Source organism: Protomyctophum parallelum, assembly GCF_964188405.1.
Source record: "Protomyctophum parallelum genome assembly, chromosome: 7".
Lineage (NCBI taxonomy): Eukaryota > Metazoa > Chordata > Actinopteri > Myctophiformes > Myctophidae > Protomyctophum > Protomyctophum parallelum.
In genome coordinates this window covers 55217554-55234522 of record NC_139705.1, presented here as the reverse complement: position 1 = coordinate 55234522, position 16969 = coordinate 55217554, and the positions used below count along the sequence as shown (strand labels likewise).

The 16969-nt window shown below is 40.1% G+C and overlaps 1 protein-coding gene across 1 annotated transcript in view; it reads left to right on the top strand.

Annotated features, from left to right (window-relative positions):
* Positions 1-16969, top strand: part of LOC310862178 (sodium- and chloride-dependent taurine transporter-like) — a gene marked incomplete at both ends in the record, with an annotated part of 45482 nt that overhangs the window by 13256 nt on the left and 15257 nt on the right. Inside the window, 6 exons of the mRNA XM_083769913.1 lie at positions 298-538; positions 2253-2385; positions 8691-8825; positions 11426-11529; positions 11720-11844; positions 16291-16403. Of these exons, the coding sequence (XP_083626039.1) occupies positions 298-538; positions 2253-2385; positions 8691-8825; positions 11426-11529; positions 11720-11844; positions 16291-16403 (851 nt within the window). The remainder of the gene's footprint in view (positions 1-297; positions 539-2252; positions 2386-8690; positions 8826-11425; positions 11530-11719; positions 11845-16290; positions 16404-16969) is intronic.

Here is a 16969-nt window from a genome sequence, read left to right as displayed (position 1 = left end):
TCAGTGACGTCATGTTGTAGTTCGGTGGTCACCTCAGTGACGTCATGTTGTAGTTCGGTGGTCACCTCAGTGACGTCATGTTGTAGTTCGGTGGTCACCTCAGTGACGTCATGTTGTAGTTCGGTGGTCACCTCAGTGACGTCATGTTGTAGTTCGGTGGTCACCTCCATAGTGACCATGTCTCTCCTCTCCTTCCCTCCATAGTGACCATGTCTCTCCTCTCCTTCCCTCCATAGTGACCATGTCTCTCCTCTCCTTCCCTCCATAGTGACCATGTCTCTCCTCTCGTCCCTCCAGGCATCGGCTACGCGTCCATCGTCATCGTGAGCCTCCTGAACATCTACTACATCGTCATCCTGGCGTGGGGGCTGTACTACCTCTTCCAGTGCTTCCAGCCCGAGCTGCCCTGGGCCAAGTGCAACCAGCCGTGGAACACGCCGCGCTGCGTGGAGGACACGGTGCGCAAGAACAAAACCCTCTGGATGGCCGCCAACTTCACCGGCTCCAACTTCACCTCCCCCGTCACCGAGTTCTGGGAGTGAGTACTAATACTCTATTACTATTACTCTATTACTATGAGCACTATTACTCTTTACCTCACCCGTCACCGAGTTCTGGGAGTGAGTACTAATACTCTATTACTATTACTCTATTACTATGAGCACTATTACTCTATTACTATGGAGTTCTGTTAGTGACTATAGTATTATTTCTCCAGGCGTAAATCTCCAGCGGGATAGAAGACCTGGGTCCTCTGAAATGGGACCTGTGTCTGTGTCTGTGTCTGTGTCTGTGTGTGTGTCTGTGTGTGTCTGTGTCTGTGTCTGTGTGTGTGTGTGTGTGTGTGTGTCTGTGTCTGTGTCTGTGTGTGTCTGTGTCTGTGTCTGTGTCTGTGTCTGTGTGTGTGTCTGTGTCTGTGTGTGTCTGTGTCTGTGTCTGTGTCTGTGTCTGTGTCTGTGTCTGTCTGTGTCTGTGTCTGTGTGTGTGTGTGTGTGTGTGTGTGTGTCTGTGTCTGTGTCTGTGTGTGTCTGTGTCTGTGTCTGTGTGTGTGTCTGTGTCTGTGTGTGTCTGTGTCTGTGTCTGTGTGTGTCTGTGTCTGTGTGTGTGTCTGTGTCTGTGTGTGTCTGTGTCTGTGTGTGTGTGTGTGTGTGTGTGTGCCTGTGTCTGTCTGTGTCTGTGTCTGTGTCTGTGTCTGTGTCTGTGTGTGTCTGTGTCTGTGTCTGTGTCTGTCTGTGTCTGTCTGTGTCTGTGTGTGTCTGTGTGTGTGTCTGTGTCTGTGTCTGTGTGTGTGTCTGTGTCTGTGTGTGTGTCTGTGTCTGTGTCTGTGTCTGTGTCTGTGTCTGTCTGTGTCTGTCTGTGTCTGTCTGTGTCTGTGTCTGTGTCTGTGTCTGTGTCTGTGTGTGTCTGTGTCTGTGTCTGTGTGTGTCTGTGTGTGTCTGTGTGTCTGTGTGTGTCTGTGTCTGTGTGTGTGTGTGTGTGTGTGTGTGTGTGTGTGTGTGTGTGTGTGTCTGTGTCTGTGTCTGTGTCTGTGTGTGTCTGTGTCTGTGTCTGTGTCTGTGTCTGTGTGTGTGTCTGTGTCTGTGTCTGTGTCTGTCTGTGTCTGTGTCTGTCTGTGTGTGTCTGTGTCTGTGTCTGTCTGTCTGTGTCTGTGTCTGTGTGTGTGTGTGTCTGTGTCTGTGTGTGTCTGTGTCTGTCTGTGTCTGTGTCTGTGTGTGTCTGTGTGTGTGTGTCTGTGTCTGTCTGTGTCTGTGTCTGTGTGTGTGTCTGTGTCTGTGTGTGTCTGTGTCTGTGTTATATTAACCCTCTCCTCTCCTCTCCAGGCGTAACATCCTTAGTATCTCCAGTGGAATAGATGACCTGGGTCCTCTGAAGTGGGACCTGGCTCTGTGTCTGTGTCTGTGTCTGTGTCTCTGTGTCTGTGTGTGTGTCTGTGTCTGTGTGTGTCTGTGTCTGTGTTATATTAACCCTCTCCTCTCCTCTCCAGGCGTAACATCCTTAGTATCTCCAGTGGAATAGATGACCTGGGTCCTCTGAAGTGGGACCTGGCTCTGTGTCTGTGTCTGTGTCTGTGTCTGTGTTATATTAACCCTCTCCTCTCCTCTCCAGGCGTAACGTCCTCTCTATCTCCAGTGGAATAGATGACCTGGGTCCTCTGAAGTGGGACCTGGCTCTGTGTCTGTGTGTGTGTCTGTGTCTGTGTCTGTGTCTGTGTGTGTGTGTGTGTTATATTAACCGTCTCCTCTCCTCTCCAGGCGTAACGTTCTCAGTATCTCCAGTGGAATAGATGACCTGGGTCCTCTGAAGTGGGACCTGGCTCTGTGTCTGCTGGCCGTGTGGATCATCTGCTTCTTCTGCATCTGGAAGGGAGTCAAAACCACTGGGAAAGTGAGTCTCCTTTCACACCTCGTTTAGCTATTTTAGTTGAAAACAAAATAATTCAAAAAGAACGAATGAAAAACCAGAAAATAATCAAATTCCCTAAAAGTTTCACTAAAGTTTGGTTTCCAGGAAAACGTCTGATTTGTCTTTTGGGTCTTACTGTATCGTCTTGGACAGTTGAAAACCTTTCTTTTTTCCCAGAATTGTTTCTATATTAGAAAACAAAATGTTTAATATCTGGAATGTCTTCTGTATCTGGATTGATCGATTGGAAAATGCGGCAGTGGCTCAGGGGTGGAGTGACCGGAAGGGAACCGGATTGTTTTATAAACATTGTTCTTGTCCAGATTGTTTTATAAACATTGTCCTGTCTCAGGGTGTATAAACATTGTTAATGTTGTTATCTCAGGGTGTATAAACATTGTTAATGTTGTTATCTCAGGGTGTATAAACATTGTTAATGTTGTTATCTCAGGGTTTATAAACATTGTTAATGTTGTTATCTCAGGGTTTATAAACATTGTTAATGTTGTTATCTCAGGGTTTATAAACATTGTTAATGTTGTTATCTCAGGGTGTATAAACATTGTTAATGTTGTTATCTCAGGGTGTATAAACATTGTTAATGTTGTTATCTCAGGGTGTATAAACATTGTTAATGTTGTTATCTCAGGGTGTATAAACATTGTTAATGTTGTTATCTCAGGGTGTATAAACATTGTTAATGTTGTTATCTCAGGGTGTATAAACATTGTTAATGTTGTTATCTCAGGGTGTATAAACATTGTTAATGTTGTTATCTCAGGGTGTATAAACATTGTTAATGTTGTTATCTCAGGGTTTATAAACATTGTTAATGTTGTTATCTCAGGGTGTATAAACATTGTTAATGTTGTTATCTCAGGGTGTATAAACATTGTTAATGTTGTTATCTCAGGGTTTATAAACATTGTTAATGTTGTTATCTCAGGGTGTATAAACATTGTTAATGTTGTTATCTCAGGGTGTATAAACATTGTTAATGTTGTTATCTCAGGGTGTATAAACATTGTTAATGTTGTTATCTCAGGGTGTATAAACATTGTTAATGTTGTTATCTCAGGGTGTATAAACATTGTTAATGTTGTTATCTCAGGGTGTATAAACATTGTTAATGTTGTTATCTCAGGGTGTATAAACATTGTTAATGTTGTTATCTCAGGGTGTATAAACATTGTTAATGTTGTTATCTCAGGGTGTATAAACATTGTTAATGTTGTTATCTCAGGGTGTATAAACATTGTTAATGTTGTTATCTCAGGGTGTATAAACATTGTTAATGTTGTTATCTCAGGGTGTATAAACATTGTTAATGTTGTTATCTCAGGGTGTATAAACATTGTTAATGTTGTTATCTCAGGGTGTATAAACATTGTTAATGTTGTTATCTCAGGGTGTATAAACATTGTTAATGTTGTTATCTCAGGGTCTATAAACATTGTTAATGTTGTTATCTCAGGGTTTATAAACATTGTTAATGTTGTTATCTCAGGGTGTATAAACATTGTTAATGTTGTTATCTCAGGGTTTATAAACATTGTTAATGTTGTTATCTCAGGGTGTATAAACATTGTTAATGTTGTTATCTCAGGGTGTATAAACATTGTTAATGTTGTTATCTCAGGGTGTATAAACATTGTTAATGTTGTTATCTCAGGGTGTATAAACATTGTTAATGTTGTTATCTCAGGGTGTATAAACATTGTTAATGTTGTTATCTCAGGGTGTATAAACATTGTTAATGTTGTTATCTCAGGGTGTATAAACATTGTTAATGTTGTTATCTCAGGGTTTATAAACATTGTTAATGTTGTTATCTCAGGGTTTATAAACATTGTTAATGTTGTTATCTCAGGGTGTATAAACATTGTTAATGTTGTTATCTCAGGGTGTATAAACATTGTTAATGTTGTTATCTCAGGGTGTATAAACATTGTTAATGTTGTTATCTCAGGGTGTATAAACATTGTTAATGTTGTTATCTCAGGGTGTATAAACATTGTTAATGTTGTTATCTCAGGGTGTATAAACATTGTTAATGTTGTTATCTCAGGGTGTATAAACATTGTTAATGTTGTTATCTCAGGGTGTATAAACATTGTTAATGTTGTTATCTCAGGGTTTATAAACATTGTTAATGTTGTTATCTCAGGGTGTATAAACATTGTTAATGTTGTTATCTCAGGGTGTATAAACATTGTTAATGTTGTTATCTCAGGGTTTATAAACATTGTTAATGTTGTTATCTCAGGGTGTATAAACATTGTTAATGTTGTTATCTCAGGGTGTATAAACATTGTTAATGTTGTTATCTCAGGGTGTATAAACATTGTTAATGTTGTTATCTCAGGGTGTATAAACATTGTTAATGTTGTTATCTCAGGGTGTATAAACATTGTTAATGTTGTTATCTCAGGGTGTATAAACATTGTTAATGTTGTTATCTCAGGGTGTATAAACATTGTTAATGTTGTTATCTCAGGGTGTATAAACATTGTTAATGTTGTTATCTCAGGGTGTATAAACATTGTTAATGTTGTTATCTCAGGGTGTATAAACATTGTTAATGTTGTTATCTCAGGGTGTATAAACATTGTTAATGTTGTTATCTCAGGGTGTATAAACATTGTTAATGTTGTTATCTCAGGGTGTATAAACATTGTTAATGTTGTTATCTCAGGGTGTATAAACATTGTTAATGTTGTTATCTCAGGGTGTATAAACATTGTTAATGTTGTTATCTCAGGGTCTATAAACATTGTTAATGTTGTTATCTCAGGGTTTATAAACATTGTTAATGTTGTTATCTCAGGGTGTATAAACATTGTTAATGTTGTTATCTCAGGGTTTATAAACATTGTTAATGTTGTTATCTCAGGGTGTATAAACATTGTTAATGTTGTTATCTCAGGGTGTATAAACATTGTTAATGTTGTTATCTCAGGGTGTATAAACATTGTTAATGTTGTTATCTCAGGGTGTATAAACATTGTTAATGTTGTTATCTCAGGGTGTATAAACATTGTTAATGTTGTTATCTCAGGGTGTATAAACATTGTTAATGTTGTTATCTCAGGGTGTATAAACATTGTTAATGTTGTTATCTCAGGGTTTATAAACATTGTTAATGTTGTTATCTCAGGGTTTATAAACATTGTTAATGTTGTTATCTCAGGGTGTATAAACATTGTTAATGTTGTTATCTCAGGGTTAATAAACATTGTTAATGTTGTTATCTCAGGGTGTATAAACATTGTTGATGTTGTTATCTCAGGGTGTATAAACATTGTTAATGTTGTTATCTCAGGGTGTATAAACATTGTTAATGTTGTTATCTCAGGGTGTATAAACATTGTTAATGTTGTTATCTCAGGGTGTATAAACATTGTTAATGTTGTTATCTCAGGGTTAATAAACATTGTTAATGTTGTTATCTCAGGGTGTATAAACATTGTTGATGTTGTTATCTCAGGGTGTATAAACATTGTTAATGTTGTTATCTCAGGGTTTATAAACATTGTTAATGTTGTTATCTCAGGGTTTATAAACATTGTTAATGTTGTTATCTCAGGGTGTATAAACATTGTTAATGTTGTTATCTCAGGGTGTATAAACATTGTTAATGTTGTTATCTCAGGGTGTATAAACATTGTTAATGTTGTTATCTCAGGGTGTATAAACATTGTTAATGTTGTTATCTCAGGGTGTATAAACATTGTTAATGTTGTTATCTCAGGGTGTATAAACATTGTTAATGTTGTTATCTCAGGGTGTATAAACATTGTTAATGTTGTTATCTCAGGGTGTATAAACATTGTTAATGTTGTTATCTCAGGGTGTATAAACATTGTTAATGTTGTTATCTCAGGGTTAATAAACATTGTTAATGTTGTTATCTCAGGGTGTATAAACATTGTTGATGTTGTTATCTCAGGGTGTATAAACATTGTTAATGTTGTTATCTCAGGGTTTATAAACATTGTTAATGTTGTTATCTCAGGGTGTATAAACATTGTTAATGTTGTTATCTCAGGGTGTATAAACATTGTTAATGTTGTTATCTCAGGGTGTATAAACATTGTTAATGTTGTTATCTCAGGGTGTATAAACATTGTTAATGTTGTTATCTCAGGGTGTATAAACATTGTTAATGTTGTTATCTCAGGGTGTATAAACATTGTTAATGTTGTTATCTCAGGGTGTATAAACATTGTTAATGTTGTTATCTCAGGGTTTATAAACATTGTTAATGTTGTTATCTCAGGGTGTATAAACATTGTTAATGTTGTTATCTCAGGGTGTATAAACATTGTTAATGTTGTTATCTCAGGGTGTATAAACATTGTTAATGTTGTTATCTCAGGGTTTATAAACATTGTTAATGTTGTTATCTCAGGGTTTATAAACATTGTTAATGTTGTTATCTCAGGGTTTATAAACATTGTTAATGTTGTTATCTCAGGGTGTATAAACATTGTTAATGTTGTTATCTCAGGGTGTATAAACATTGTTAATGTTGTTATCTCAGGGTGTATAAACATTGTTAATGTTGTTATCTCAGGGTTTATAAACATTGTTAATGTTGTTATCTCAGGGTGTATAAACATTGTTAATGTTGTTATCTCAGGGTGTATAAACATTGTTAATGTTGTTATCTCAGGGTGTATAAACATTGTTAATGTTGTTATCTCAGGGTGTATAAACATTGTTAATGTTGTTATCTCAGGGTTTATAAACATTGTTAATGTTGTTATCTCAGGGTGTATAAACATTGTTAATGTTGTTATCTCAGGGTGTATAAACATTGTTAATGTTGTTATCTCAGGGTTAATAAACATTGTTAATGTTGTTATCTCAGGGTGTATAAACATTGTTAATGTTGTTATCTCAGGGTGTATAAACATTGTTAATGTTGTTATCTCAGGGTGTATAAACATTGTTAATGTTGTTATCTCAGGGTGTATAAACATTGTTAATGTTGTTATCTCAGGGTTTATAAACATTGTTAATGTTGTTATCTCAGGGTGTATAAACATTGTTAATGTTGTTATCTCAGGGTGTATAAACATTGTTAATGTTGTTATCTCAGGGTGTATAAACATTGTTAATGTTGTTATCTCAGGGTGTATAAACATTGTTAATGTTGTTATCTCAGGGTGTATAAACATTGTTAATGTTGTTATCTCAGGGTTAATAAACATTGTTAATGTTGTTATCTCAGGGTGTATAAACATTGTTAATGTTGTTATCTCAGGGTGTATAAACATTGTTAATGTTGTTATCTCAGGGTGTATAAACATTGTTAATGTTGTTATCTCAGGGTTTATAAACATTGTTAATGTTGTTATCTCAGGGTTTATAAACATTGTTAATGTTGTTATCTCAGGGTGTATAAACATTGTTAATGTTGTTATCTCAGGGTGTATAAACATTGTCAATGTTGTTATCTCAGGGTTTATAAACATTGTTAATGTTGTTATCTCAGGGTTTATAAACATTGTTAATGTTGTTATCTCAGGGTGTATAAACATTGTTAATGTTGTTATCTCAGGGTGTATAAACATTGTTAATGTTGTTATCTCAGGGTGTATAAACATTGTTAATGTTGTTATCTCAGGGTGTATAAACATTGTTAATGTTGTTATCTCAGGGTGTATAAACATTGTTAATGTTGTTATCTCAGGGTGTATAAACATTGTTAATGTTGTTATCTCAGGGTGTATAAACATTGTTAATGTTGTTATCTCAGGGTGTATAAACATTGTTAATGTTGTTATCTCAGGGTGTATAAACATTGTTAATGTTGTTATCTCAGGGTTTATAAACATTGTTAATGTTGTTATCTCAGGGTGTATAAACATTGTTAATGTTGTTATCTCAGGGTGTATAAACATTGTTAATGTTGTTATCTCAGGGTGTATAAACATTGTTAATGTTGTTATCTCAGGGTGTATAAACATTGTTAATGTTGTTATCTCAGGGTTTATAAACATTGTTAATGTTGTTATCTCAGGGTGTATAAACATTGTTAATGTTGTTATCTCAGGGTGTATAAACATTGTTAATGTTGTTATCTCAGGGTTTATAAACATTGTTAATGTTGTTATCTCAGGGTGTATAAACATTGTTAATGTTGTTATCTCAGGGTGTATAAACATTGTTAATGTTGTTATCTCAGGGTTTATAAACATTGTTAATGTTGTTATCTCAGGGTGTATAAACATTGTTAATGTTGTTATCTCAGGGTTAATAAACATTGTTAATCTCTCCAGGTTGTTTACATCACGGCTACCTTCCCGTTTGTGATGCTGATTGTGTTACTGGTCAGAGGGGTCACCCTGCCGGGCGCGTCTGAAGGCATCAAGTTCTACCTGTACCCTAACCTGACACGCCTGGAGGACCCAGAGGTACGAAACAAGCACCATCAGTCTACACTCTGTTCCTTAACCCTAAACCCTAACCCTAAACCTTAAGCTTAAACCTAACCCTTAAACTTAACCCTAACCTAACCTATGCCTAACCCTAACCGCCTGGAGCATCCAGAGGTACAAACCAAACGCCCTCTGTTCCCTGTGTGGAGAAATCACTGCTTCTCAACCATCCGCACCCGCACCCCGCTGACCTCAGAACAGAACCTAACCCTGACACGCCTCTCTCTCTCTCTCCCCCTCTCTCTCTCTCTCTCTCCCCCCTCTTTCTCTCTCTCTCTCTCTCTCTCTCTCTCTCCCCCCCTCTTTCTCTCTCTCTCTCTCTTTCTCTCTCTCTCTCTCTCTCTCTCTCTCTCTCCCCCTCTGCCTGTCAGATTGCATTCCTCTGAAATATTGAGTATCTCATTAACATATACTGCTTAGAGATCTCAATAACTCTTGTTCCTGTCTCATTACCATCTCATTAACATTCTGCTTAGAGATCTCAATAATTCTTGTTCCTGTCTCATTACCATCTCATTAACATTCTGCTTAGAGATCTCAATAATTCTTGTTCCTGTCTCATTACCATCTCATTAACATACTGCTTAGAGATCTCAAGGGCACAAAGCATCTTATAAATAGAAGCTGTTAAATAACAACATAATTTATGAAGATATTATTGGCCTAAATGAAACACGCCTTTCAGTTTGCAAAGCAATGTGTTTGATTATAGCCCCCCCCCCCCAGCACTATCGCTGTTGCATTTGATTAACTAGACATGACGACATTTCCAAAGTCGTCAATCAAACCACCAATCCCAAAATGTCACCGTTGCACAAACGTAATGTAACTCAGTCTGTTCCCTAACGACATACTGCGACATACTAGCGTCATGTCCAGGGGGTGTAATACATCAAGCTGCCTCACGCTACAGAAACAGGAGATAGGCTCCTGTCCCTATGGGCCTCATGGCTCTGCAAGGCCCTTAACCTTAAACCTAACCCTTAAACTTAACCCTTACCCTAACCACAAATCCCAAAATGTCATCGTTGCACAAACGTAATGTAATCCATTCTGTATTTCACAGATAAAAATAAATGTAATCCAGTCTGTAATTCACAGATAAAACCTAATGTAATCCATTCTGTATTTCACAGATTAAACGTAATGTAATCCATTCTGTAATTCAGATATAAAACCTAATGTAATCCAGTCTGTAATTCACAGATAAAACCTAATGTAATCCATTCTGTAATTCAGATATAAAACGAAATGTAATCCAGTCTGTAATTCAGATATAAAACCTAATGTAATCCAGTCTGTAATTCACAGATAAAACCTAATGTAATCCAGTCTGTAATTCAGGTATAAAACCTAATGTAATCCAGTCTGTAATTCACAGATAAAACCTAATGTAATCCAGTCTGTAATTCACAGATAAGTGGAACGTCGACCTTTAACGAAATGGAGTCGTGCAAAAAAAGATACAAATAATACCCAGGAATGGAAGTACTCTCTGATATTTGACTAATACCCAGTAATGGAAGTACTCTCTGATATTTTACTAATACCAAGGAATGGAAGTACTCTCTGATATTTTACTAATACCCAGGAATGGAAGTACTCTCTGATATTTGACTAATACCCAGGAGTGGAGTAGTACTCAGATATTTTACTGAAGTAACTAAAATTCCAAAGTACAAGAAAAGTAGCAACGTTTTTGTAAAAGTCAGATCTACAAGATCAGCCATTTTCGAATAAAAGCATTGAAGGAAAATGCATGTCTTCAAATGATTTAATAGGCATAACAACCTTTCCCAAAGGTTATATTTTATATGAAAGATAAAAGACAACCGGTTATCTGTTATCTAAAAGATTGCAGGCCGGAACGTTGTTATTCCCATTAAATCTTTTTAATTGCATTTGAAGACGGTGTGGGGGAGGTTTGTTCTTCTCGTACGCACCTGTGTGTTAGCGTTAGTCCCCCAGAGTTACGTTCACTCTGACCCTAATCAACCAGAGCGTCTGGGAAACGTTGGTGACCAAATGGAGGAAAATGTGGAAGTACAGAGTTCTTCCGGGTATTTCAAACGCCACTGAGCAACTTCCATTGAAATGCTTAGACCAAAATTAGGTATAGACTTTCCATGACATTTTAGTTTCCTATGTATGTACAAGGTAATCTTTCAAATTGTTGTTCTTAGCGGGTTAAGGTTAAGGGTCAGGTATATAGAGTTAATTTCTTAATTACAGTATAGTCACCCATGTGTCCCTCCAGGTGTGGACCCAGATCTTCTTCTCCTCCTATCTGTCTAGGGTCAGGGTTAATGTTAACCCATTCTGACCTGAGATCAGATTCTAAAAACGTCTTCTACATCCTGACAGTTTTCTGAAAAAGCTATGTTTCTATGTCAGTCGTTCTTCGATTTTTCAAAAAATGGCGGACCTACAAGCTCGTAGCTCTATGAGCTTGTAGATCAGCTATTTTTCAATAGCTAAAGCATATAGCATAATGCTGACACCAAAAGGGGGTTCCCCGCCCCAAAATGGGTTAAGGTCAGGGTTCATGTTTAACCAGGTGTTAATGTTTTCTCCAGGTGTGGATCGACGCGGGGACCCAGATCTTCTTCTCCTACGCCATCTGCCTGGGCGCCATGACGTCTCTGGGGAGCTACAACAAGTACAAATACAACTGCTACAGGTAGAGCGGCGTTCCTCCGCCGGCCGTTTATAGCGCCGGCCGGCTCTCTTTACTGTACGTACTGTAGTATAGTGACGGAAAAAACACCTACGTGTCCGGACAAAAAAAAAAAAGAAAAAAAAAAAAAAATGGGAACGTTGCGTTCCGTGTGTGTTCATTAACAAACCTCCATGACATATGTGTGACATAGGGACTGTTTGCTGCTGGGAGGCCTGAACAGCGGTACCAGTTTTGTGTCTGGCTTCGCTATCTTTTCAGTCCTTGGATTCATGGCACAAGAGCAAGGGGTGGACATTGCCGATGTGGCAGAGTCAGGTATGAGGGGTATCGGTCATACGCAGTAGCAGTGATGGTGGGCGCTGCTACTGCACCCTATACGTAAAAAAAAACAAAACAAAACAAAACAAACAAACTAAAAAAAAGATATAAATGTTATTAGACCCTTTTCCCACGGCGGCCATTTTGTTACGGGTGAATGAACACAGCTGCGGGTCGTTGAGGTTTTTGTTGAGTTTGTTGTTAAACAGGAGCTGAACCGTTATTACCTTCAGCTGTGTTGGCCCCCGTCGTCAAAATGGCCGCCGTGAAAAGAGTCTATTGGATGCTGAAAGAAAAAAAGAAAAAAAAAAAAGAAAAAAAAATATTTTGTCGGATAAAAAAAAAGAAAATGGTGTATTAGCGTCTCTCCAAACGACAATGCTGAAATGTAGAGGTATCGGCGATTTATTGCACACTCCTTGAATCCCTTGTCTTGGATATCACTGGTGTTCCACCAGGCTACGCTTGAGGACAGATTAAGATCCCATTGGGTCTCGAGTGTCGCGCTGTTTGAACCCAGCTGGATGGGTTAAACTAAGGGGGCTTCGGTCATCTTATCATCCACCTCCACCTGTTGTTCAAAGGCCCCAATGATGACGCTGAGGATGATGTAATCAGTGTTTCCACAGGCATTTAAGTCCAACCTAACAATTTATAACCCTTTTTTTAATGACAAGGCTGACTCCCCCAGTTTGATCCGCATCAAGTAGTTCACCCAAACGATGTCTTATTTTCTAACAATCACACACGCCACGAAGCCTCGAATTCATGGACATTTGTTTGTTTGTTTTACATTCCCTGAGCCAATAATTTGATGCATTGTGACATAAACGAAACAATCTCCATGAATTCTAGGCTTCATGAGGTGTAGCTGATATGAAATAAGACATTGTTCAGGGTGAATTGTACTCCTTTATCCATGGTACACTCTCAGAGATACACACCGATAAGGGGCAGAATTTGGACTCCCTGGTTTGAGAAACACATTGAGAAAGCAACTCTAATGTTGGCACCATGTGGACTTTACAGCAACAGTACCCTCAGTAATCTGTGGAGAAAGAATATACTAATTGATATAAATAAACACGTATTGTTATTCTGCTAGTCGGCTCATGTGCTCAAAGCTGTGTGTTATTTCTGTGAGCAGGCCCAGTTGAGGTGGTCTATCTATCATAGATCTGAGGTGGACTATCATAGATATCTATCTCTCGGTTCTGTTTCTCTCATTATTATTCCTTGACATGGTTTTTTGTGGGAGATGCATCTTCTTTCAGCATGCTCGCTCTGTTCCAATTCAAATGACAATATCCATGCTTTTCTCCTCCTGAGGTGGATCATTATTATGGTGTAAAAACATTGTGATAATTCAAAGTATTGGAACGACCCTTTGCGGAAGACCCTGGGGGGGGGGGGGGGGGGGGGGTCGTAACTCGCTCCTCCAAAGGGAGCTATAGGCTCTCTTGGCGTGTTGGCCTGCCTGGTCTGCCTGAGTTGTTGGGAGATCGGGGTTCGATTCCAGCTCGGCGCGCTAAACGTTACATTAGTGTCAGAAGTGGGATTTGAACCTCCAAGCGAGGCTAATGTAACGTTTAGGCACAGCGAGTATAGAGCAGAGCAGGCAACAAGCCTCCTCCAAGACCATCTCCACAAGGCCTCATTCACACCTAAGGGACACGCAAGGGACACTTGTGGCCTCCTGTGTCTTCTGCGTGTCGACACACAGAAGACACAGGAGGACACCTGTGTCCTCCTGTGTCTTCTGCGTGTCGACACACAGAAGACACAGGAGGACTCCTGTGTCTTCTGCGTGTTGACACACAGAAGACACAGGTGTCCTCCTGTGTCTTCTGCGTGTCGACACACAGAAGACACAGGAGTCTTATAGGTGTGAATGAGGCCCAACTCAGCGGAGCAGGAAAGGCAACACGCCACGCCCGGAGAGCGAGGTCCCCGTGGAGGAGCGAGTCACGGCGTCAGGTCTTCAGCGGGGTCGTTACAGTATATAAAGAAATGCAGGAGCTGGAAATGCCTTTCTAAATGTAGTGTGAGTGACGTTGTTTTGGAAAAGCTCTATATTGTGATAGTAATCATTGATGGAGTGTTTGTTCAGATCTCCAGAGCTTTAATACATAATAAATAAAGGTGGGTTCACAGTGCAATCCATTCAGGAGAGAGAGAGAGAGAAGCCATTTATTAGTTCACATTCTGTCAACTGGATGAAATGGATCTGTTTCTGTTTACTGAACAAACACTCTACTGGCAACGATTATCATCAGAATATCCAGATATTTAACTCATTTCAACACAGAAACATTATTGCTGTTTGTTGTTCTATAGGGTGAGGGGAGAGGCCATATAGACGCTATTGTTATTGTGCATTAAATACCTTGTGTTAAATGTGATAAATGTTGCTGACATTCTGTGTACATTACTGTTGTTCTTTTTAATACCTTGTTGAAGTTCCTCGGCCTTTATTCCTTTGAAGACAGACAGACTCTTTAATTCTGCTTTGTTATAAATTAGTAAACATGTCAAAGATTACCGTTGAAGGACGCCACATTCACTAGCTTCTTCATTTTCTCTGTTTCAGTCACGCACACACGCACACGTACACACACACACACACGTACACACACACACACACGTACACACACACACACACGTACACACACACACACGCACAGACAGGGCCAGAAGAAACACACATGTCAAAACAAACAACACATAGTCAAACCAGAGTGTTTGTACTGTTTGATCGTATCACCGCATCGTTAGCCAAAAAAAACAACGTAAAGATCTGTTGTTTTTGACCCGCGATGCGGTCGCACGTCAACTTACACATCAGGCCAGGGGCGTCCAAAGTGTGGCCCTTAAGGGCCGTACAAACTTTATACGGCCCACATAGCTTCATACGTCAATTGTATACAAACGGCCCGCCCAACAGTATGGGACATATATATATATATTTACATTGACGTTTTTTATCAAGCTGTGTATAATTGTCGGGATTCCTTGGTGTCTCATTCTGAATGGGTTTCTAATATATGGCCCTATTAAGTTAAATCTTTGGGTAAGTTGTCCGTTGTGTTTTTTTACCTTGGCGTTGGTTGTTTAGCGCTCTAGTCTGCTGAGGCTCTCCTTAGTGTAGATCTGATGCTTCGTTTATGCACCGTCGTACGACGTGCATAAATATACCATGAATAAATTATACTGAAGCCAGATTCCAACCTCAGAACCCGAGGCCACTCGGTCACTCCACACTCCATCGCTCCAGCATGGAGGTGTTACGGTGAGACTGGTGACCTGATGAAATGTGTGAACATCTTCTGGACTTCACATGGAGGTCTTTAATCAAAATGTCAGTTTTCACATCCATGTAAACGGGCCAGAGTTAAAGCCAGAAGCTCATTTACATCTCTAGTCTGTATTCAGGCCATGTCTTTAAAACAGTTTCAGCGCTAGCATTTATTGAAAAATTAGGATTCACACCAGAATTTTTTCCAGTCGAGTTCTTATTTTGAAAAGCCACAGTTCCAGTCTAGCGTAAGTAGATTATCCTAGGACGCTCAACGGAGCCGAGACAGGCCTCGTTTACATGATGGATCTATGCCGGAGCTCTGGAGAGCTCCACATCGCCGGCTCTGTGCCGTCTAAGAAACGCTGTTTTGACCAAAATGTCATCTGGGACACGGAATAGGAGATACAGGCCATTGAAATAAATGGATAGAATGGATTATTATGGCGACGACGATCTCAGATGAACGATCCAGTGCTGTGCTAACAACACTGCTAGCTAACCGGCTAACGTGAGTAGCATTATGGGTCGATCGATCACATGCACTATAAAAGTGCAATTGCCATTAATCAACGGCAATCGTGTTAAGCTTTAGTATCAAAATTAGGCTTCAATTCGCATTCATCAACGGCAATGGCGCTGAAAGTATTAATGTGCATTGTCCTTGTCAAATAAATACATAAATAACTCTGGCTTGAACGTTATGCGAAGTCTACACCATCGAACGTTATGCGAAGTCTACACCATCGAACGTTATGCGAAGTCTAATGCGAAGTCTAATGCGAAGTCTACACCATCGAACGTTATGCGAAGTCTACACCATCGAACGTTATGCGAAGTCTAATGCGAAGTCTAATGCGAAGTCTACACCATCGAACGTTATGCGAAGTCTACACCATCGAACGTTATGCGAAGTCTACACCATCGGCACATATTTCAGCAGGTCACCAATGTCGCCGTAACACCGCCACGCTGGAGTGAGTGAGTGCGAGTGAGCGAGCGAGTGGCCGAGATTCGGGGCGTTGGAATTTGTCTCGTTTGTTTTCCCGATCGACGGTTCCTCCCCCTGTCGTCCAAGCTGGCGCCCAGCCAGGTCTGGACTGACCCCTCTCTCTCCTCCTCCTCTCTCTCTCTCTCTCTCTCTCTAGGTCCAGGCCTGGCCTTCATTGCTTACCCTAAAGCTGTGTCCATGATGCCCATGCCTACCTTCTGGGCCATCCTGTTCTTCATCATGTTGCTGCTACTGGGGCTCGACAGCCAGGTCAGTACCCTGACCCCTGACCCCTAACCCCTACTGGGGGTGGACAGCCAGGTCAGTACCCTGACCATAACCCCTAACCCCTGACCCCTATGTTAACCCTAACCCCCAGAGCCATAGGGTGCGTTCGGAAATGCGCCCTGAACGCACTGGTGTGCTCTCTTGTCGTTCGAAAATCCAGTGCGCTGCGCACCAGGTGTGCCGAGTGCCCGCACTGAGCGACCCTACCCTGAAGCTGGGGTCGTCCACTGAGAGACCCTACCCTGAAGCTGGGGTCGTCCACTGAGAGACCCTACCCTGAAGCTGGGGTCGTCCACTGAGAGACCCTACCCTGAAGCTGGGGTCGTCCACTGAGAGACCCTACCCTGAAGCTGGGGTCGTCCACTGAGCGACCCTACCCTGAAGCTGGGGTCGTCCACTGAGAGACCCTACCCTGAAGCTGGGGTCGTCCACTGAGAGACCCTACCCTGAAGCTGGGGTCGTCCACTGAGAGACCCTACCCTGAAGCTGGGGTCGTCCACTGAGAGACCCTACCCTGAAGCTGGGGTTGTCCAGTGTGAATGCGTCAC